Here is a 23,811-nt window from a genome sequence, read left to right on the forward strand (position 1 = left end):
CTGCGAAAACCGGAAAAATGTCATGAAATTTGGCTCCAGGAATGTAAGTACCGTAACTTTATTTAACATGTGGCCCGACTTACCTCGGTGCTTCTGAGTACACCAATCTCTGCCAAAAATTTGACATTTCCAATCATAGAACTATCATGTCACTTACAAAAGTTCTGCGTGCAGCGTCGACAGTCCTCCTCGCCAGCAGTGGAATTCAGACTGAAAGAGAAACGTTGGTTTTCACACATTTAAAAGAGCAGTTCTTTAACGACTCTGCCTCTCGTGAAGCAAGATAGGTACTAGAACAACAAAGACGAGACTGGCGTGACACGGTGAAGGTATGGGTCGAATTGTCAGAACAAACTCCGTTTTGTTAGTAAATGAGCTGCGTTGACTACAAATCCGACTTGATTTTTTCGCATAGGTTATTTCCTTTTTTTCCCAATTTTTGGGCTGTGAACTAATGCGTACTCATAACTTATCCATAGGAAACAAAGTTTCGTCCGAGCTGATCTACTTAATATTAGTTGGCATTGGAAAAATCAACTGGAGTCCTTGTAATTTCAAATATGGATGTAAATTTTATTACAACGGATACTTTTCAATTGCTTCACAGGAGCCTTTTGGGTCCCGCAACTGTGGTGGCGATAGTGATGATGATGATGATGATGATTTGTCAGGCAGTTTTAACGCACCACCAGTCGAGGACTAATCTCCTGAAACTTGGTAAGTAATATCCGTAGACTATTCAGGAGGGGCGCCAATTTCATGTTGATAATGGATACATACATCATCTAATTTGTAATGAATTGATTAATTATTAGGATTTTTCTGGCGTAACAGTTGCTAAGGTCACCGACGCCGTAATATACTGAAAGGTATAGCATAAATCATCACTTGTTGCTTTGGGAAATATTTCCCCTCCGAAGCTTGTACATACACGATTAAAATTCATTTTATATTTGTACTTATCAATTATCATCTTTAAGCTTGTGAAAAACCTGCTGCTGATAAAAAATAAAAAAAACTTCCACACAGGAAAAACATGGAGGAATTACCAAGTCACTATAAAATGCCTGCACTGTCATACAAAGGTCAGCTAGAATACGATATACTTTTTTCCTTGTAATGTAGCTTTGACTCAGTCAGGAATTATGGTAAAATATCATTCATATCTTCTTGCTTTTATTAGTTTAAAGGTCCATGGCTTCCATGTTTAATTTTCTTGTTATATGAGCAGCTTAGTTTATTGATTAGACAATTATATTTTCCTTATTTCACGACATAATACCTTTCCACGGATGCATTTTCTCTTATCATAAATTAAGGAATGTAAAATAAAAGTCTGGGTGGCAGTTTAATTTGTTTATTATAAAACTCTCGAATATTCTATACAAACTGACTAAAAATACCTTTGTACACGACTCGTTCAACTGACGCTCACTTGAACTGCCCATTAAAATCGGGAGGGAGAGGGGGGGGGGTTACCTCCAGGGAAGGTCCCCCCCGCCCCGAATTCATTCCTTTCATCTCCAGAACTACATACATAAAGTCTTATTGTATTTGTTTTGCTTGTGTCTACTACTAATTGGATTGCAATCACTTTTGCTCTGCATTTTTTTACTTCTCAAAAATGTGTGGTTTCTTATCATTGAAGAGTCTGGGCACCAAAATCAGTCATTCGAAAATTTGACTGGGTATTATTGGTTGTGTGGCATTAGGAGGGTGGGGGTGGGGGTGGGGAATCGTGGGAGGGCGTTCATTATAATCATACAACGTTACTGAGATAATATTCATTTACACATTTGAACACTCACAATTATACTCTTTTTTTATTGTTTTTTTAATCTAACCACTCACGATGTGCAAAGGAAATGATATACACATGAATTAAAAAATGAATCCATACGCTAACAATAAATAAGCGCAAAAAACGATTAAAACAGCAATTGACACCTGAAGACACTGAGAAAGCAGACATCGGATGATGACCATATAATTTTTCGAGGCAACAGCGGCGACAGTATATATGTGGGCAGGTTTAAGAAGCACCGTCCAGTTTAAATAACTTGGTGGCCAAGCCGGCAAGCTCAAAGTTAGAAAAAAATGAGAGTGAGAAAAAGGGAGAAGAAGAGAGAGAGAGAGAGAAGGAGAGAGCCTCGACTTCAAGGCAACCGCCAAACCTCGACATATTGATGAGTTCAAAGTTCGTTCTCCAAAACGCCTTGTTTTTTTTTCCTCCGTCGGAAAAACACCCCATCAGCACCACCTCTTATCCTAAATTGAACATTTCACCACAGAGAAAACTGCCTCTAATCGCTACCTGTACCTAAGGCCGGATACCAATGCTCCATCTAGCATATTTAACTTTTTCTCCTGTGCGGTATTGCATTCGCTTACACTAAGGAAAAACTACAACAGGATTTAAAAGTACACCGAGTACTACTTAAAGAAAAAGAATTCTGGCTACGGACTTCTCTTTTGGCCTTGCTAAGTAGAGCCTCTGATGGCGAGACGCTCAGACGTGTTCTGTGGCTCAAAGTCCAGGGAATAACTGGAACTTGCTGTGAACCAAAGTCCAGAGAATACCTGGACCATGGTGAAGATCAAAGTCCAGAGAATACCTGGACCATGGTGAAGATCAAAGTCCAGAGAATACCTAGACCTTGGTGAAGATCGAAGTTCAGATAATATCTGGACCTTTGTGGAGATTACAGTCCAGGGAATACCTGGACCCTGGTGAAGATCAAAGTCCAGAGAATACCTGGACCTTGGTGAAGATCAAAGTCCAGAGATACCTGGACCTTGCTGAAGATTAACGTCTGGAGAGTACCTGGAACTTGGTGAAGATCAAAGTCCAGACTCTGAAGATCAAAGTCCAGAGATTACCTGGACCATGCTGAGGATCAAAATCCACAGAATACCTGGATCTTGCTATGGATCAAAGTCCAGGGAACACCTGGACCTTGTTGTGAATCAAAGTCCAATGAATACATGGACCTTGCTGAAGATCAAAGTCCGGAGAGTACCTGAACTTGGTGAAGATCAAAGTCCAGAGAATACCTGGACCTTGCAGAGGATCATAATTCAGAAAGTACCTGGACCTTGGTGAAGACCAAAGTCCAGAGAATACCTGGACCTTGCTGTGAATCAAAGTCCAGAGAATACCTGGACCTCGCTGAAGATCAAAGCCCGAAGAGTACCTGGACCTTGCTGAATTAAAGTCCAGAGAATACCTGGACCTCGCAGAAGATCAAAGTCCAAAGAATACCTGGACCTTGCTGTGTGCGGATAAGGCGCGGGTTGGCCCGAGGTCAGGTGAAGGTGGTGGTGGTGGTGGGGGCATTGAAGTTTATGAGTTTTGCAGAAGAACTCGTTATTGACTTACTCGAGTTGTGCCAGGTTCACGGTCCAGCCGCAGCTGCGCCAAAAAACTAAAAAAGAGAAAACATGACGAGTCCCATTGACTGAGAGGGGTCAGTCTTGTCATCGTCTCTCCGCTTCGGACAGACTTTTATTCTTGTTTTATTTATTTACGTTAACTGTACAATGCTATACATAACAGACTGACTAATCCTGTATCACAGTTGAAGGTTCTGAATATCAGATAATAATAAAAGTATATTTATATATTCATATATAAGATGACTGTGACGACCTCTATATATATTTATAATGGAAACGAGGGACATGCTAGCTGGCAATGAACCAATATATCCTACTATTACACTACTCACTACGATACGAACCATAAACATCGAAAAATATATATAATCATTTAAGCTCAGAATACACTGAGAACTGTGCTGATTACATGTTATCCTATTTTCCTTTTACACAGCGAAAGCTAAAAAGGTGATTGTTTATTTTTCATTGCCAAAGTGTACAGTGATGTGTTTGGTGTGTGTGCACGTGGGAGTGCATAAATATATATATATATATATATATATATATATATATATATATATATATATATATATATATATACATATATATATATACATATATTATATATATACATATATATATATATATATACATATATATATATATATATATATATATATATATATATATATATATATATATATATATATAAATTTCCTAACATGTCCCAAGTTCGTGTGCCTGAGTGTGTTAAAGTGTACAAGGAAGGAAAAGGGTAGAAGAAGACGGCAGGGAAAGGAGAAAGGGGGAGGGATTGAGGAAGGGGCCAGGAGTTGGATGAAAGGGGAGAGGCGGTGGGGAGAGGGGAGGGGCAGGGCCGCTAAGAATTCGTGAGCTTAAAATGTAAGTGTGAGCATATCTGACTTAGCACCCACCACTATTACTGTTATGCGAGAACACTACATTACTGTTACCATTACTATTACTCCACCCTGCTGAAAGGGGAGGAGGAGCATACTAAAATGGCATGACACCGATATTATCTTAAAAATACGATCTGGGAGATGTCAGTAAAAGTGGCCCACTGCACAGAAGTATGGCACAATTGTGCGTGTGAAAACAAACACACATATGGAAACAGATTATTGCAAAGCGGTTGCAGAATCTGCAGGCGTAGACATTAGATACAAAGTGTTAAAAATTCATATACACACACACACATATATATATATATATATATATATATATATATATATATATATATATATATATATATATATATTATATATATTATATATATATATATTATGTATATATGCACTTAATTATTTGAAACAATTCTCAATCAAATTTTTCACTAAATTTTCCACTACGTATAGGAAGCATTTCTTAACTGAATTTTATATAAATAAACAGATTAATCTGGTCTTATGACAGCAAGGGTATAACACTATGACCCTAAAAATCAATCAAAAATTTAAATTACTAAATAATCGCTTTTCATAAAGTCGCTCAGCGAATTCTTTACTCTGTTATGATTTATTTCTAGTCGTGTTTTCATTTGCATTCTTTTATTTTCTCATGTACATGTACATTAGTACAAACAACTTGGCTAAGACTGCCTCCACAGGTTCGGGTTGTAAGACTGTCCGTTCCGAATTCGTAAAAATTACGAGAGAAGCAAAAAATTACTTCACTTTTCCAGAATCAATCAATCAATAAATAGACAGGTAAACATATCAAATAAATAAGCCATACGAGTTTGGATAAACATACATATTAAAAATATGAAAGCCTCAAATAGAAGTTGAATTTTAAATAACATTACTGTTCATAGTTATGGACATAACATTTATAATAACTCGAGAATGGTTGAGCTCTTAAATGAAAATATCAAATAAAAATCGAGTTTTAAGTTACATTACAGTACTTCATTATGGGTAGCATTTACAACTCGAAAATAGTAGATCTATCATTTGAAAATTTAAATCAACCTTCTGGAAGTTTTGGTTATATTCAAAATTACGATGAAAATGATTTTGACGTAAAACTTTTCTTTTAAAATGGCAAGTCATGATATTACTCGTAGAAATTCAGCCTGGATATTGCTGTCTTTGGAACAATAAAATTCTTTTATTAAAAACGAAACGACCATACAAACCGTACCTTGAGCAGTAGAGAAGAGAACGCAATACCACTTTGTATTCCACTGCCCTGCAATATTCAAAAGAAACGAAAACGAAAAAACGAAAATGAATAACGACAGGGGGAGGGGGAGAAGGGATGAAGGTAAGTGTGTGAGTGGGTGTGTTCGTACAAGTAGGCACCATTATTTAGAATATAGTTGTGACGCCGTTGGAGATTCTTCAAGCAGATCTTTCTTTCAGAAGAAGGTCGGAGAGAGAAAGAGAGAGACGAGGGGGGTCAGAAGCGAGATCTCTCCACCTCTCCAGGTTCTCGGTCCTTTCTTCTCGTCTTCCTTTCTCCCCTTTCGCCCTTCTTTCTCTCCCTCGCTTTCTTTTTTCCCTTTTATCTTGAATTGTCCCCAATCGCATCTCCGTCACGGACACGAGACATCGACGGCATGACGAAAGACAAGCAACATGAAAAGCACCTGAACGAAGTGAACACAACAACGGGTGGAAGCCAGGTGAAAAAAAAATGATAATGATGATGATCATCGCTACGAAGACCTTGTTCGGAGATAAAGAAAGGCTTCCACGGAAACAGATAAGAGCTATCTGCGACTTTTTTGTAAGATGATTTACTTCAAAAGACGTCTTTCCATGTCATAAAAAAGCTCAAGTATATTATAAATAAGATAGTAAGGCTGAGGGGGTATACAAGATTATTTTTCTTTCTTTGTCATTTTATATAGAAAAAAAAAAAACACATCTCAAAACACCTATGAACACAGTGATGCCCAATAATATAGTCGGCCTTTGGTGCACCTCGATCAAGTGATTCGGAAGTAGTGTTCCTCCCAAGTTCTACCTTATCGTAATACGTACAACACTTGTCCATTTAGTTTAATTTACACGTAAATTCCTTATTTATTCCCATACACGGCTACGCTGTCTAGGTCTTTCTAAAGCTTTCAAGTGATAAAACCTGTCGTGAAATCTGTCGTGAAATCTGTCTTCACTGGGTTGACAAGGAAGAGCACTTTTATTTATTTTACGTATTTCACTTCGGAAACTTTTTCTCCCGTTTCCGTCTAAGTCGACAGTTCTCAAAAGAAGCACTGGAACACAAGGCCACTAAGCTTTTTTTTTTTTTATCATGTAACCCATGACGATGAAGTTGTCTCTGTGACAACAAAACTTGAGAGGTCCAAGTATTAAGCACAATGATTCATTTTTTGGACTAGCCTGTATTGTATAATAAAATACAACATCTTATTTACATATCTCATTGTTTTTATAATCAACAACTATTCACAACTCCGAACACAACGTCGTCCCTTATTGGACCGATACACATCTCATTTACAATCTTCTACGTTGCTACAACACTACTAGACAAGTGGCGAAGTGACCGAGGCTTGAGAGTCGAGATGGACGTTGTGGTGGTTGTACTGTGGGTGGCGTGGTTTGTGCTTCTTAGGACATGGGGGTCTGGGAGGGCGGGGGTGCATTGTTTGAGAGGGAGCGTAAGTACTCTCATCTGTACTGCAAAATGAACCTCCACGACCCCATCTGGCCTCTTCAGCCACCCTCAAAGCATCTGCCCAATTGAGGTCCTGGGCATGGGATAGTGGATGGTCATCAGAACAACACGACCTTCCAGAGGAGCAACGAGACTCGTCCTCTGATTCAGCATCACCCATGGTTGATGACTCTGGGGAGGTCCTTCCATTGAGAAGGGGCTGAGAGTACCATTCAACATCGCTAACTTCTTCTGGGATATGGTTGCTTTGTGGATCTTCTGTCATTACTTGAGTGATGTATCTCTGGTCATTTTCAAGGTCACCCTCTGTTAAAGGAAGGCCACCTCTTAGGCTCATTATTCGAGCCTCATAGTCTGCATTATTGCTCATTCCATGGCCAGCAAGTGGTGATGGGGGGGCTCGTAAATTTGTCCTTGGCGGTCGGGGGCCTAACAAAGGACTTCCATGTGACCTATGGGAACCCCCAGAGGAAGACCCTCCATAAGGAAGCTGCTGTAAAAGTAACCTAGCTGAAGGTGATTGTCCGCGACTGCCAGTGGAAGCTAAGGTATTGTCACTTGACTGATCTCCTCCCACTATAGGAGGGGGAGGGGGAGGAGGAAACTGTAGCACAGGCCCTGATAGCACACCTGTCGGAGCAAGCAAAAGAGAAAAATTGATATCACAAATAATTATCCAGTGACAAATGACAAATCAAAACAGTTACAACATTATTCATATGCCCATCAAGCTCATACAGTACTTACCTTTTTCGGGCAGTGTATTGAAATTGTGAGATCTGTGGCTGCTGTGACTTCCACTACGGTCACTGGAGGCTGTTTTGGTAGCACAATCATCAACTGTTGTCTTGTTGGGCATTTGAGATTGGCCTGGACTGACTGGTATATTAGGGGGAAGACGGTTTCCTCCAGGTCCTCGAAACATATCACCAATTAGAGGCGTAGTAGCATATGGTTCTGGGGACAGACATCTGTCAAAAGAAAAATAAAAAGAAAATCATGTAAAGGTACAAGACACTAAAGAAAACCATAACAAACAAATCACTGCAGACTCAAATATGCAAATGTATACGAAATATCTTACTTCTTACACTCATTACAAAACATATCTTCTATTCACTTACTTTTGGTCCACATGACCACCAAATGAAACAAGTCTAAGTCCATCAGGATCCTCATATACATCTTCAGGTGGCCGACCTTCATAACCTCCCTTGCTTGAGGCTGGTGCAGGGGGTCTGTGGTACAACTGAGTGATGGGCATACCATGGCTACCTACATCAGTATACATGGTACTGGTAACACCCACACCCACACCAGCTTCACCCCAACATCCAGGATATTCAGACCACGGACCACTACCCTCTCCTATGAAGTAAAAAAGTATAAAAATACACATCAATAGAGGAAATCTAGTTGACACCTACATCAAGTTATTGAAAAATACTGAAATAGAGAATAATAAAGTATTGGTTGGGGAACTGTGTTTACATGAACATAAGAACGAGCATAATATCAGGAAAAAGCAAAAAACTGCTAGCTGTCAGTAAGGACTATGCTCAGCCCCATATTAACATGCATTTTTTTAAAAACATACAAACACTAATAAATATCACACAGCATTACAATGAGTTGTTTACCTTTGCTATAGTACTGGGGACACTTGTTGTTCTGGCGTCTCCTGTAAATGCAGTAAACAACTCCGGCCAATAATATGAACAAGAGTAGAGCAGCAATAGATATCCCAACAATGAGATAAGTGTTGTTATCAAAAGGAGAAGATTCTTTCATGTCAGGTGTTGCTGGAGATGATGTCCGGGGAAGGGTGAAGTTCAGGGGGGTTGATAGAGGGCCAGGACCTTGGGCTGTGACTCCTCTCAGGGTAACACGATAACTGGCACCAGGAATCAGACCTGGGACTAATGTCCAAGTGCTGTTGACAGTTGTATCTAAATGAACATGACTGTTGTTTGTAGCTTCAAATACCTGAAAAGAAATAACACTGTAAGGTATCACAAACATAGTTATCAATCTTTAAAAAATCATACAACTGTTACAAAGATAGGAACTGCAAAAAAAAAAAATCTAATGCCTCCTAACAGATTTTTCAACATGGGTTCTACCTTAAAGTTTTTGAATTTCATTTTGACTATTAATTTATTTTTAACTCTCCAAAAACTGGACTCATTTAAAATAAAATACAAGGTATTTATTAGTTTTATTCTGATTCTAATGAAGACCCACAATGAACTTGTCAAATAAATTTTACAACTGTACCTGTAAATTGTATCCAGTGATGCGACCATTTGATCCTTGAGCTGGTATTGGGTCCCAAGTAATGCGCACAGCAGTTGCATTAACTGGAGAATAGTGCAGACCTAAGGGTGGTACTGCCGGGGCAGCTTCTAAAGTGGTGGCTCTCACTGCTGCTGTAGGCTGGCCCTCCACCTCATGATAATAGGGTACTACAAATAACTCATACCAAGTAGCTGGACGTAATTTACCCACCACATGAGAGGTAGGAGGAGCACCAGTGCCATGCAAGAGAACTGTTTCTACACTCAGTGCTCCTTCAGGAGTCCCATCCTGAGTCTCCAAGGGCCTATACCTTACATATACCCCTTCCAGTAATGTTGCATCCACTAAAAGTTGCCATGACAGTCGAAGTGATGATGCAGATACAGGTTCTACACTTACTAATCGAACTACAGGCTGTGAGAGTCGTGCACGTATCTCATGAAGAGGAGGTGCTCCTCCAGCACCTTGTGCCAAGGTTCTCACAGTATGAGTGACAGGGGAAGGTCGAGACAAACCATGGGAGTTTCGAGCTCTGACCACAAACATATAACGGGTCTCTGGACGAAGGTCTGTGACACTAACAGATACAGGCGTTGGTGTATGACTAGAAGTTGCAGTCTGCTGGGTGGAAGCTGTAACCCAAGGTCCTCTGAGGTCTGGACTCCACATCTGCACTGTGTAACCCAAAAGAGCCGACAGACCGGGTCTTCCTCTCCGCCAGCCCAGGGTAACTACGGTGGTGTTCACACCCAAGACAGTCACTTGTCCCGGTGCTTCGGGTAATGTCCCTTCATCAGGAATCTTGAAGAAGGCCACGTTTGGATTGGTTGGCTTTGCAACAACCAAAGACGCCGTCCAAGTAGTCTGACCAGCTTCTGAGGTCGCCGTGCAAGTGTACACATCCGTATCAGTCATTTTCAGATCTAAGTGAGACACACATATGGAAGATTATTAGGTGCAACGCCCAGATACTTGAAAAAACACGAAAATATATTAACTAATGAGTACCTGAATGAAAGGCTATGGCACAATCCTTTCAAAATGATCACCATAACAAAATCCAACAGAAATATACAATTATTTCTAAGATCATCATTCTGAATGGAAAATGTTATTGACAACTGACTAGACATGAATATGTGCTCAAGAGTCTAGAATTCTATAATATCAAAGCATCGACATGGGATCATATTAAAAATAACAATTTAAAAGATAAAAGTAAAAGATGAAATGGTATAAATTAATTATTCGAATTTATGAAAGTCAAAATGAAAGTTTATCTATTAAAAAATCACATTAAATCCCAAATAAAGTAAAGCCATTTCAGCTCTATTTACACCTCACAAATTTGGGTAATGCACCAAATAACTCTCATAAGGTTGTGAAAAATAACAGACTAAATACCCAATACCTTACAAAAACGACATTCTAAATACGTAATTTAAACAGATCAGATCTTGATAAAAGACTCGGTATAAAATCATTAAAGCAAGCTATTGAACAAATAAATATAAGTATTCTGGTACAGTCGACTATCATTTCGTGCAAAACAAATGCTGCCCGGGATATAAACACTCCCAATTTATACTACAAAATAAATAAAGGGTCATAAAATGAATTCCGGAATGTACCAATTACACATGCACTACTGAAATGGTCCAAATATTATCGCTAAAGTCTAAACAAAATCCAATAGCAAATCGCGTGTAAAAGAATATATATAATTTCTCTCTCTCTCTCTCTCTCTCTCACACACACACACACACACACACACACACACACACACACACACACACACACACACATATATATATATACACATATATATATATATATATATATATATATATATATATATATATATATATATATATATATATATATATATATATATATATATATATATATTATATATATATAAATGCGTGTTCACACAAACAGGCGTAGACATACCTTTGATCCTGAGCGTGCTCAGAGGTGTGATGGAGATACGACCTCCCGGCGTGATCTTCTTCCCGGCCCTCTCCCACACCACCACGGGCTCCGGAGTACCCCTGGCTTCACAGGGCATCTCGCCCTCCGTCCCCAAAGGCAGCGTCTGGTTGGATGCACCAAGGGCGATGATCGGAGGTGGCATATCTGCTACGTCCTGCACCTCTAAGTGTGCTCGGGCCAGCGCCGACCCAGCCACTCCTACGGCCGAGCAGACGTAGTATCCTTGGTCGGATCGCTTCACGCCGTGGATGGTGAGGGTGTTGTGGGAATCCACCGACCACCGGCCGCCCCCCCCGTCTGCCCTGCCCCGACGACGTTGCCGGATCCTTCGCGAGTCCAGTAAGTCGTCGGCGGAGGCGACCCCGAAGTGGCACACTCGAAAGAGGCGGTTCCGTTGATTCCGACTCGAGCGTCCAGTGGAGTTACAGTGATCAGTGGCCGAGCTTTAAAAGAAAAAAAGGGAAGGGAGTCGTTATTTCCTTTACTTTCCTACCCCTTTAACAAATCAGCAGTATGAAAATGAAAATCGACTTTGGAATATAGGATTTAGGCCGAAGACCCAACGCTGGGACCTATGAGATCATTCAGCGCTGATAGGGAAACAGAGTAGAGAGATTTGAAAGGTGTAACAGGAGAAAAATCTTGCAGTTGCACTATGAAACAATCGTTAGGAGAGGGTGGATAGCAAGATGGAAGAAAGAGCATATGATTGGAGGCACAGTAAAAGGAATGAAAGGGGCTGCAGCTAGGGGCCGAAGGGACGCTGCAAAGAACCTTAAGTAATGCCTAAAGTGCACCGCTTGAGGTGCACTGAAGGCACTACCCTCCCTACGGAGGAAAATCGACTTTAAACGATATAAAAATATATATATATAACAACAACGGGCGACAGTAATACTCACAGTGCACTATGAGGGTGATGTTGTCAGACACGGCTCCCACGGGGTTCTCTGCTTGACAGGAGTACACTCCTTGATCCTCAGGGGACACGTGGTGGATCCTTAACACCTGACTGCTTTCCTCGAGGGTCATCCTCCCAACGGGGAGCTCTCCAGGGGGGTCAACGCGCCGCCAAAACACTTCAGGTAAGGGGTCGCCCCCAACTCGACACACGAGTTCCACCGTGGACCCTGAGGCACCCGTGACTTTGCCGGAGGAGGACACCAGGTGGGGGGATACTGGGGGGAGGGAAAGAGGGATGATGAAGGACACTGAAGGATACTCGAGACGAGAACTTCGTCAAAAATAATAATGACAATACGAATAATGATGCCAATAAATACGTAATTGAGCCATTGTTATGGTAACAGTTATAATATGTTATGGTAACAGCTATAATAAAATGTTAAGGTATCAACTTAGAATAAAATGTTATGGTAACAGCTATAATAAAATGGTATGGTAACGGTTATAATAAAATGTTATGATAACAGTTATAATAAAATGTTATGGTAACAGTCATAATAAAATGTTATGGTAACAATTATAATAAGATGTTATGGTAGCAATTATAATAAAATGGAATAAAAAAGAATAGCAGCAACAGGTAACAATTTTCATGAAGCCATTTTACACAAAATAGAAAACGTGAGTAGAAACCAGGACGAGGAAGAAAAATAATGAGAGAGAGAGAGAGAGAGAGAGAGAGAGAGAGAGAGAGAGAGAGAGAGAGAGAGAGAGAGAGAGAGAAGGAATAGCGGCATCAGGTAACAGTGTTTATGAAGCTACTTTACACTAAATAAAAAACTAAGTAGAAATCATGACGAGGAAAGAAAATGAGAGAGAGAGAGAGAGAGAGAGAGAGAGAGAGAGAGAGAGAGAGAGAGAGAGAGAGAGAGAGAGAGAAACTCACCAAGCACCGTGAGCATTGCAGGGGGCGTGTCCCTCCTGCCAAAGACGTTCCTGGCGCGACAGACATACTTGCCCGTGTCTGAAACCCTCACGCCACTAATAACAAGGCTGCCACCGTCGACGACGCGATACCTGAGAAAGAATGATAGGAAAAAATAAAAAAAAAATAGTAATAAAAAGAACCCATCCCGCTTTTAAGAATTCCGTAGATAGACGGCATAATAAATAGTGAGTACTAGCCGGCAACAGTATCAGCTACAGTGAAGTGGAAAAAATTAGATACTTATCGAAGAAGAAATCTTTGGGCATAAGATTTATTACCTTTCAAGATGGCAACAGATTACAAGAACATAAATAAGAGGGTAGCTGCTCTTTATTGGAAAAGCGGAAAAATGTTCAATATATATTTTTTGTATTTGGCAAAAAAACCTTTCCCATTTTTCTTAGTCTTGGAGACCTTTAACGTCAACTTTTTATAGCATGTGATCGAATTTCATTTTGGGAGAGATTAAATATACAAAAAAGAAGAAAGTCAACAGCACTACGTATACGATAACCCACCGGAGTATTAGAAACGAAAGAGAATATCTAAAATTTTACATTATGATGAAAACAAAGGAAAATCGTTTCCAAAGTACTTTTTTTTTCATCAATGACACTGTTACTGACTTCAGCCTTAACAACATAATTACCAAGCTGTAGCCTCGATGAAGCGGGATAATACCCAAGAAAAAATCCGTTCAGATACAGCAATCAATTTTATAATTTTATAACCATAACTGCAAAGCGCAACAAACAATATTACTTTACCAAGAATACTGAAAAAAAGGAAGTGAGTGCATTTTTAATAAGTTCCTTAAATCTTCCCATGTTGAACTAACGAAATCGAAAGCCAGCAGTAAAGCTCAGTTTTTTTTTTTCTACTCTCTGACCACGAAACCCTGGAACACCACTTTTCTGTGCTTCTAAGGATCTAATTTACTGTTATCAATTTTCTGCTGAGGTCAAATCATGAGGCATTAGGTCTGAGTACATTATTCCTCCTTTAATCTCGACTTTGAAAATGTACAACTTTAAAATACCTGACAAATACAACTAAACAATGTTATTTTAACCACGGTAAGTCATCAGAACGATTAATAAATTTCAAAAAAATCGAAGTTGAAATGATCAAAGATGTCCAGCGGATATCCCTCGATTTTAAGATGTATATATCCAACAACCTCCCGTTACTTGATGAAAGGCACCGCATTGTGCAAATGGACTTGTACGCCACATGAACCATCAGCACATTAATGAAACTCATAACTATGAAGCCGAAAGCACAACGGGCGTGTCCCTCCACTAATTAAAATATACAACCGACGTGTAGCACACACCAAAGCCACACGGAGTAGAAGAACAGCCCCAATAACCCTCCGTTCAATTTCTTCAGGCACCGAAAGACAAGGAGGAAGCTCACGGACCCCCGTCGACTTTCATGAAGCTTAATGCCACCCCTCATGTTGCAGACACAGTTTGCAGGCCCTTCTGACTCCCCCCACTCCACCCCACCCTCTTCTCCAAATCAACGCCCTCCCCTTCCTCCCCTTGAACAAAAAACACCCAATCCCTATATATATATCCACTGCTCGAGTCCTACCGGCATCACCCTACTCCCCCATACCAGGGCATCCTTTTCCGTGTGCCGCCTAGGTCATCAAGGGCGCAGCGGGAGGGTGTAGGACAAGGAGTTCCCGTTGAGAGTCTACATGGCATTAGCATACCATGATGATTCTATAAACTGGTTCCTCTTCTTCTTATTCTTCACCACCTCCTCCTCCTCCTCCTCCTCCTCCTCCTCTTCCAACTCACAACATCACCCCCTCCACCCACTTCCCCTTCGTCACTGCTCGCACTCATACACAACACTGCCAAAACCCTTCTTCCTGTCCAGCCCTGATACTCGAACGGACCCCGGCACCCACCACCATGACCATGAAACAAAGAACGACCTCATCAGGCTATATTTGGGAGGCCGAGGGCACGAATGCCTTGTATCTATTTCACCTGATCTACATAATTATATTTCAAAGGATTTCTTACTCTGAGCGTGCTAAGAGTCTCTGGGCAATCTCTGGATCTCATGGAAAATGGAATAAACAAAAGAATTCGCGATACAATTCAATATCATAATTTCTTAAAATCAAACTAAGTTTCGACACTAACTTCAAATTTAACGTTGTGTAACACTGGATAAATGAAGCGTTGTACAATGGAATTAAGTTCAAACCCTTTTGCATCTCCTTAACGCCGAGAATAAATTTTTATACTGAACCCCAGCTATTTGTAACTCAAAAAGTCTTTGTCTGTCAACCAAAATATGGATGAGGAGGTGATCTACTCAACATTCCATAAAGAAGACCATTAATAAAAGAAGCTGATTTCAGACAAAACAGATAACGGAAATAAAAGATACAACATAAAAGAAAAATTACAGCTATTAGAGCATTGAACTGAATCCTAGTTACTTCACTATTCTCAATACCTAAGGATACATTTCTCGGCTCAGATTATATTATTATTATTATTATTATTATTATTACTGAGAAGATGAACCTTATTCATATGGAACAAGCCCACAGGGGCCCACTGACTTGAAATTCGAGCTTCCAAAGAATATGGTGCTCATTAGGACGAAGTAAGAGGAGGTAAAGGGGAAATACAGAAAGAAGAGATCTCACTTATTAAAGAGAATATATAAATAAATAAATGGATAAATAAATTAATAAACTAATAAATAGATCAAAATGTCAACAACCCAATCAAAGTTTATATCAACGCGCCAATTTCCCCGAGTCGCGTCTCTTCGTTTCCGGATCTCTTCCTTCCTTCCTCCCACTTCCAGAACTCACCTGTGCTGTGTGGCTGGATCGAGCTGGACTCCGTCCTTCTCCCAGGAGACGACGGGCTCAGGGTAGCCCTTCGGAGGCAGGCAGGCCAGCATCGCCGTCTCGCCCTCTGCTACCCGAGTGGCCTCGGGCATTTGGCGGAAGTCATCCCGTAGCACTGCAAAGAGGAAGAGAGGGGATTTAGAGGCTTTGTTTGCGCAACTTGGCGTTGCAAAGATTGTGGTCTTTGGCTACGGAGAAAATATATAGAAATTTTATACCTCTGAAAGAATAAAAACCAGTAATTGTGTAAGGAAAATTTACAAAGGGCTAATTATTATTAAAGTTACCTCTAACTATTCTTAGATTATTTATACCAACGAAATATTTTCACTCGAACTGACATACCACCACGAATATAAGCAAATACTGAAATCATAAAGAATATATAAGTAAAACACCAATTTCAGTCATGTTCCAGAAATTGTTCTACTCGACTGTAAAGAGGTGTGGCATCTGAACAAGTTATTTCTTACTAAATGTCAATCTACTGTTCATAAATCGAGAGAGAGAGAGAGAGAGAGAGAGAGAGAGAGAGAGAGAGAGAGAGAGAGAGAGAGAGATTCACTCTTTTCCACTTTCCCGCTTGAAAGGACTACATCATCCTAAAGAGACCTGAGATGAAATGAGCACCGTTAACAATTTCAAAGGATTATAATTCGGATAACTGTTCTGAATACCAAGTTATCAGTACTTTCCTTAATTCAACATATCTTAAATTATCATGCAATAAAGTAAAGAATATCGAACAGCCTCGATTTGTATAACAAAAATGTAGCTTGGAAAATGCAGATATTGACAGAATAAATCCTAATTACAATGCTAAACATGAAGTCCTATTTTAAAAAGAATTATAATGTTCTACTATGAAACGCTCTGTCTTAATTTAGATTAAATACACTAGCAAAACCCGTCATTACAAAGGATTGAGCATTAAAAGGCAAGAAAAAAGAAAGTTTACCATACAAAAGTTCAATAAAAAAAAAAATATACTCCAGATTCAACCTTCAACTGCAGATCTATAATTATAGTCGAATGTGAGGGGGGGGGTAGGTATGCAGTAGGGGGTGGCCCAGCCAAAGCTTTAATGCCGTAAAATGCAATCACCGACACTGGGAAATTGCCGAACTCTCCTTAGACATTTCAAAAATACCAATTAAAGGCGTGAACCGCACGGCGATAAAGTGGCACTCCGGATCTGCTCTTCTGGGCGGCCGTTCCATAAAAATCATTCATAATTCGACGTACGAGAGTCATTTCGCTTGAGCGGGAAAGTATAACCGATCGAGAATTTGGGAAACTTTCGCAAGTGCGACGAGAGAGAGAGAGAGAGAGAGAGAGAGAGAGAGAGAGAGAGAGAGAGAGAGAGAGAGAGAGAGAGAAGCATTCTTCTCGGAAACATATATATGTATATAAATAAATTCCTTCGTTTAATGAACGCACACATCAAATTATACCCAGGCGAATTTATGAATGTCTTACTATTGCAATCCAACATCGTTCTATCGAACTGAAAGGTCCAGTAAAAGCAAAGTTAACACAGATACACAGAAAGTCATTTATTTCCACTGACAGTACTAAGCTCTGATCGCGAGTTCATACCGATACTGGATAAGTATAATACACACACGTGTAAACAGACCGTATCAGACACAAACAATTAAAATTTCGAGGCAAAGAGATAACAGCTTACTTATGAAAATAGTATACGAATATATCTGTGAAGTCGTGCGAAAAACAGGCAATTCATTTGATTAATTTAATATTACTATATTTATATATCGCGCTTATCGGCGTAGCTAACATTCACTCCGCGAAAACTTGGAATAAACCAATAGATAAATAAGCATATACATAGGTGATAAAATTGCAAAGGCTCACAAAGAAAGAAAGATAGATAGACAGACAGATAGATGTACAGATAGATAAAGGGAAGCAGGATGAAAGCGCATACGCCTTTATGCTTGTGAAAGCAGCCTCGTGTGTGCGTATGCACTTGAAAAGCAAGCCGAAAAGTGCATTCAAGGCTAAATGTATGCCTGCGTTTGTATCCTTAGTGTGCGCATGTTTGCCAGAGAGCATGAGTGTTTGTCCGTGCATATCTCAATAAACAGCCCTCTGCATTAGGATAAAAGATCTCGCATGTAGGAGCGAAGACAGGTTCCCGAGAGAGAGAGAGAGAGAGAGAGAGAGAGAGAGAGAGAGAGAGAGAGAGAGAGAGAGAGAGAGAGAGATCTTGCATGTAGGAACGAAAAGACATTCCCGAGAGAGAGAGAGAGAGAGAGAGAGAGAGAGAGAGAGAGAGAGAGAGAGAGAGAGAGAGAGAGAGAGAGAGAGTCTCCATCATCCACATGGGATAATATTGGGAGAAATTTTATCTGGAAGGTGTTTTGTTTTCCAACCAATGAATGAATTCTAAAATCGATTTAAAACAGACAAGACTATGACTCCTCGTAGAATATGAACTAATAATATCAAATAATAAAAATAAACATCAATACCAAACGAAATGTTAGTAAGAAAGGTTTCTTTATAACAAAATACAGAAACCTCAAAACTACCATGAACAAACACGACTGAAAGAATTCCTGTAAAACATACGACGATAAAAACAAATTATAAATAAGAAAAAAACACAATGAATCCGTCAGTCTGTCGTGAGACGAAGGAAACAAACAAACCGACAAGACCTGAACATGCGCAAATGTCTATTTTGAGGACATTGTGTTTATTTGCTATGTAAATAACTTGGGGCGGGTCCGCCTGTATCATTACGCAGTACTGAGCGCCGAGACTTGCCAGTAATCTCATCTCCTTCATTTCCCTGACATGACTTCCGCTATTCCTTCTCCTTCGGATGTAAATACTGACAGAACACATTTATAAATGTATGAAAAATTACGATTACTGGAACAGGTTCAGAAAACGATGAAAAATTGGTTAAACGGAACTACAGCGAAGTACGAATAAATCATCGCTCTGGAAAAATGGGGCGGGCGCTGATAAGAAAACAAGGCAAATATGCACAGCACTTGAAAATGAAATCCATAAATGGGTGTATTTAGGCTGGTGGGCGGCGTAAATACTTCGACACAAAGAGGGTTAGCAGTGTAAACAAGGGGGGGAGAGGGCGTGTTTGTGTGTGTGCATGTGTATTAGCAGTGCCTTGCATCCGTGTACACTGCATGACCTCCCATGCTGGCCACCCACTTGACAAAATGTTGACCTTCTGACCTAACGCCTCAACAACACTGCTACTCGTACTGGGTCAGTACTCGACACTCATCATCATCATCATCATCATTATTTTCTCCTTACTCCCAGTTTTCCTTTGTTTCTTCCCAATAAAACCTAGTCACATTCAATACAAGTAACAATCTCCTTTCCCCCCCTAGATGGTTGCCATAAAAGTTGATGCCTCTTGCGCGATGGGGTCCCATGGCATGAAATGGCTATGTGCAATACTAATGCCTGGTCCCTCCCCACAAAAAAAAAAAAAAAAAAACGTTGACTTTTGGCTTTCTCTCGCAGAGGCAAATGGAAGAACAGAAGCGAGGAAGGGCCTCGGAGAGTTTGTGGACCTGAGGGCATAAGGGAGGGAGGGAGAGAGGGAAGGAGGGAGAGAGGGAAAGGAGTGACAAACTGGAAGGGGAAGTGGCTTGGCGTCTGGTTTGAGAAGAAACCAATAATAATCCGTGACAGCTCCGCAGCAGTTGTTGTGAAAATGGCTAATCATTGTCATTAACCAGAAGAGCAACTATCGTAATTACGGAGCTTTTCAGTCTCACGATTGCTACATATGGAAATGGGAAAGGCCTTCAATGGCGTACTTTGTACTTCTGAATGGGTGAAGTCAGGGGGGTCGTGGATGTCATGGCATTCAGAGCCCATAACTGGCCCCATCGCATGCCAACAGAGCAGACTCGTACCATACACCATAGTACCCCTGCCCTAATTCCGGTCTCCACGGTTTTCCTTACCATATACGTTACCCCTTTGACAATAAAACGGGGTGGGCCATTTTTATGCAAATTCTCCTCGCTCATAGCGTTGTATTTGCTGTACAGCTCGAGATACTGTCTTCTTTTATATTCTCTCAGTTCAGACATAGACGCACAAGAATATTAAGAGCGTAAAACATTAGAGCCTTGTATACGTCACTTACTTCTGAGTGTATAACTGACATTTACTGAAAAATGAAACACCCACAACAAAGTTCATTCGAGAGCATGAAAATATACTTAAAATCATTTTACAAGGAAAACGTCTTCATCACACCGGATCGTGAAGATTTGCACTTACAAAATGCAACTCAAGAACACTGGCTGTTTACGACAAAATAACTTTAAAGGAAATTACAGTAATTTCAATTCGCAAATTTAAACATCTTCATGAATTACTTAATAAAGAAATACGACGTAAAGACTGCTGTCATCAAGTTATACCAGCTCCCCTTTTACGATTCTGAGAACTGAGAGGGTCATGAACAGTTAAGCGTTGAGAAGTTAAGATTTCTATCCAGATTTCTAAACTTGAAGAGATTGGAGGCCGGGTCATTTGTTTGGAAAGAAAGAAATATAATGAATAAACTATATAACTTACACACAGAAACGTATGCATTTCATGCATGCATCAAAGGGTATACAATCTCGAGATAAACAACTACACACTTCACTTAAAAGAAGAATCCTATAAAATCTTTATTAACCAACTTGAGCTCGTAATCGGAGAGGATGAAGTATATACAAATGCACACACACACACTGCACACAAAATAACTGAGAGTTTTACTTTAGGAACGGCCTAGTAAATAAAAAAAAAATTATATCAACATTTTACATTTAAAAAGTAAACCTCACGTAGGCTAATCATAATGATACGAATATGTAATGATGGAATGTCTCATGTTAGCGTGAAGATAATACACTCTCTTGCTCGATCCGTGGTGAAAACATTTATTTAATTATTTATTTGTTTTATTACTCTGCATCTACTCTGATAACAGAGGAGACGAAAAAGAGACCGCTTATTTTTCAAGATGGTATCCTGATCTCTTCGAACACGTTACGGAGACCATAACAGTTTCCGTAATACGTTCTGAGCGATCAGAAAAAATCAACAGAAAAACTGAATACTGCAAAAATATCCTTGACGTGATACTAGAATTCCTGAAACCCTTCTGCGTGAAATTCTGTGGGGAGGTTTACCTTTAATAATTTTGAATCCTGACGAAACTTAAAGTTTTACATAATTTTTCCGAATGGAATCAATTAGAAATTTTTTGTGATTTTCCAAAGCAATTCGCAGAAAATGCTGCTATTTTTGTTAAAGAAATTGTTTACGAATTAGTTCTAATAAGAAATACCGCCAAAGTACATTAATATAAGACAGGCTCGCAACTAGGGTTACCTACAACAAGCAACTGAAGCCGGCATGAGTCCTGTGTCTTTGATTATAACCGATGCTGCCTGCGCCACAGAACGATTGCTTGCATGCGTTCAGGACGTTAAAAGAGCAAGCAATTCATCCCCCTGACCTAACGCTGGTGTAAAGAAATGGAAGACGAACGCCCATCCCGACCTATTCGAGACTAAATAAGCATTATAAAATCCCGAGTCTATGAAATTACGCCTCGAAAGGCGAAGGCGGCGTGAGCGGTCATAACGACGATGTAAGCACCGGAGGAGAAAGGGGGAGGCTGGGGGAAGTGGAAGGGGTGGAGTAGGAGGAAGAGGAAGTGGCTAGAGTGGCGGAGTGTGGACGGGATTATCGGAGTCAGAAATCAGAAATCATCAACCCCACACCCCTCCTCTTTTCTTAGATCAACCCCGATTGACCCACCAAAATCCTTGGCCCCATAACAACCCCCACCAACCACAAACACCTCTCTTGGCCCCCCTCCACTATATCTCCCACTCCCAACCCCATATTCCCACCCAGCCCACTCCCATTTCCCTCTGGATAAAATTACATGTATGAAGTGCATTTTCCGAGACTATCTCACACACACATCCTCACTCCTCCTACTCCTCCTCCCCTCCTCTCTGTCCCGGCTGGATGTTGGCTTGTTTATCTATTCACAAAGCAAGTTGCCTAACCTTCCATTTTCCCCTCCCAATCTGATCTTTTATAACAGCCTGAGGTTATTTTGTCTAATCATAAATATTTCTTATTCTCGAAAGATTTTTTTTTTGGGGGTGGGGGAAACTTTCTTTAATTTCTCATTCAGGCGATGTTGTTTTCCGCTCGCTATTTTTCTCCACCCTCTTTCATTCCTCGTAAACAGAAAGCTCTCTCAGATGGTCATTAGACGGCTGGAATGCTTGCGGAATCTCGCAAACACGCTTTGGAGAAAACATCAATTCTTCTGGTTATTTTCCATTCACCCTCGATCTTCAATTACATTTTCAACCGAGAGTCAACAACGAGACCCACCTCAGGCAACACAAAAAAACCTGTTCTAAAAACATCATATGAGTTCAACAATCCAAAAGATCGATGTATGAACCCAAGAGCACCTTTTCGAGATCCCACGAAATCGCCTTTAAATACCTGCTTGTCCCCTCAACCGTTCTTTACAATTATCCACAAGTGACTTCTACTTCCATCGATTCAGTCCTCCTTATCTACTCGGGCTTCTCTGCCACACCTTCACCACCGCCATCCTGCCGATGCTGGCAAGATAATGGACTTATTTCTCACACCATCTGAAGCCCAATCACACATGATGGTCTTCCTCCCCTCACGCCACCTGTAACTAAGTCGCCATCGACGGGCGAATCTTATCTCGTCGCTGAATCACCTTCTTCGCCTGTAACCTACATTACATTCAGGGCTGTGTCTCCAGCAGAGATGCAAGGCCGGAACAAATCACACCTAGACAGAGGATATATATATATATATATATATATATATATATATATATATATATATATATATATATACTGTATGTATATATATATATATATATATATATATATATATATATATATATATATATATATATATTTTTGCATCTATATATATACTTATAATACAAAAGCACATACACGCACGCACAAACACACAACACATACACCACACACACATATATATACAGTATATACATACATACATATATAAGAATTACAAGCAGACAAGATCACTTGGATATAAAAGTTATCAGTAATCTCTATAGAAACAGAAGTACTGAAGAAAATTGCAACCCCCGACACGAACACACGAGTGATCCAATGTAGAAATTCCCATCACGCCGACCACTTATTACAAAGAATGACTCATATTCTTTGATTGGACTTATTATGACATCTCGATTAGGGATTAGTCTATCCTTGTGAAGAGAGAGAGAGAGAGAGAGAGAGAGAGAGAGAGAGAGAGAGAGAGAGAGAGAGAGAGGGCTGTCCATTGGGAAAGGCAATGAGGTCCTTTATAGGATCTAAGGAGGCGCCGCAGGGATAATGATCCTACATCTGGGGAAATTGCCTTTCAATCCTCTGTCTTCATCCTCCGCTGGTTCAGCACTCGATTAACATTCACATCAAAAGGTTAAAACAACATAAGTCATTATCGTCAACGACGACATAACGTAACGAATGGTTCCCGGCACATAATTCATGTTTGTAAAATGTATTTGCTTGAATGCTGCGTATTTACAATACATGCATGCACGTAGATGTATACAGTGTATGTA

General features: G+C 40.1%; 1 protein-coding gene across 1 annotated transcript in view; it reads right to left on the bottom strand.

The window, feature by feature from the left end:
• Positions 1 to 5,892: 5,892 nt before the first annotated feature.
• Positions 5,893 to 23,811, bottom strand: part of LOC136839561 (protein sax-3-like) — a 589,122-nt gene continuing 571,203 nt past the window's right edge. Inside the window, 10 exon segments of the mRNA XM_067105813.1 lie at positions 5,893 to 7,677; positions 7,795 to 8,018; positions 8,172 to 8,415; positions 8,688 to 9,033; positions 9,325 to 10,268; positions 11,299 to 11,634; positions 11,637 to 11,783; positions 12,243 to 12,518; positions 13,193 to 13,323; positions 16,086 to 16,239. Coding sequence (XP_066961914.1) covers positions 6,896 to 7,677; positions 7,795 to 8,018; positions 8,172 to 8,415; positions 8,688 to 9,033; positions 9,325 to 10,268; positions 11,299 to 11,634; positions 11,637 to 11,783; positions 12,243 to 12,518; positions 13,193 to 13,323; positions 16,086 to 16,239 — 3,584 coding nt within the window. The 3' untranslated portion in view covers positions 5,893 to 6,895.

This window comes from Macrobrachium rosenbergii, chromosome 6 (assembly GCF_040412425.1).
Source record: "Macrobrachium rosenbergii isolate ZJJX-2024 chromosome 6, ASM4041242v1, whole genome shotgun sequence".
NCBI classification, from domain to species: Eukaryota; Metazoa; Arthropoda; class Malacostraca; order Decapoda; family Palaemonidae; genus Macrobrachium; species Macrobrachium rosenbergii.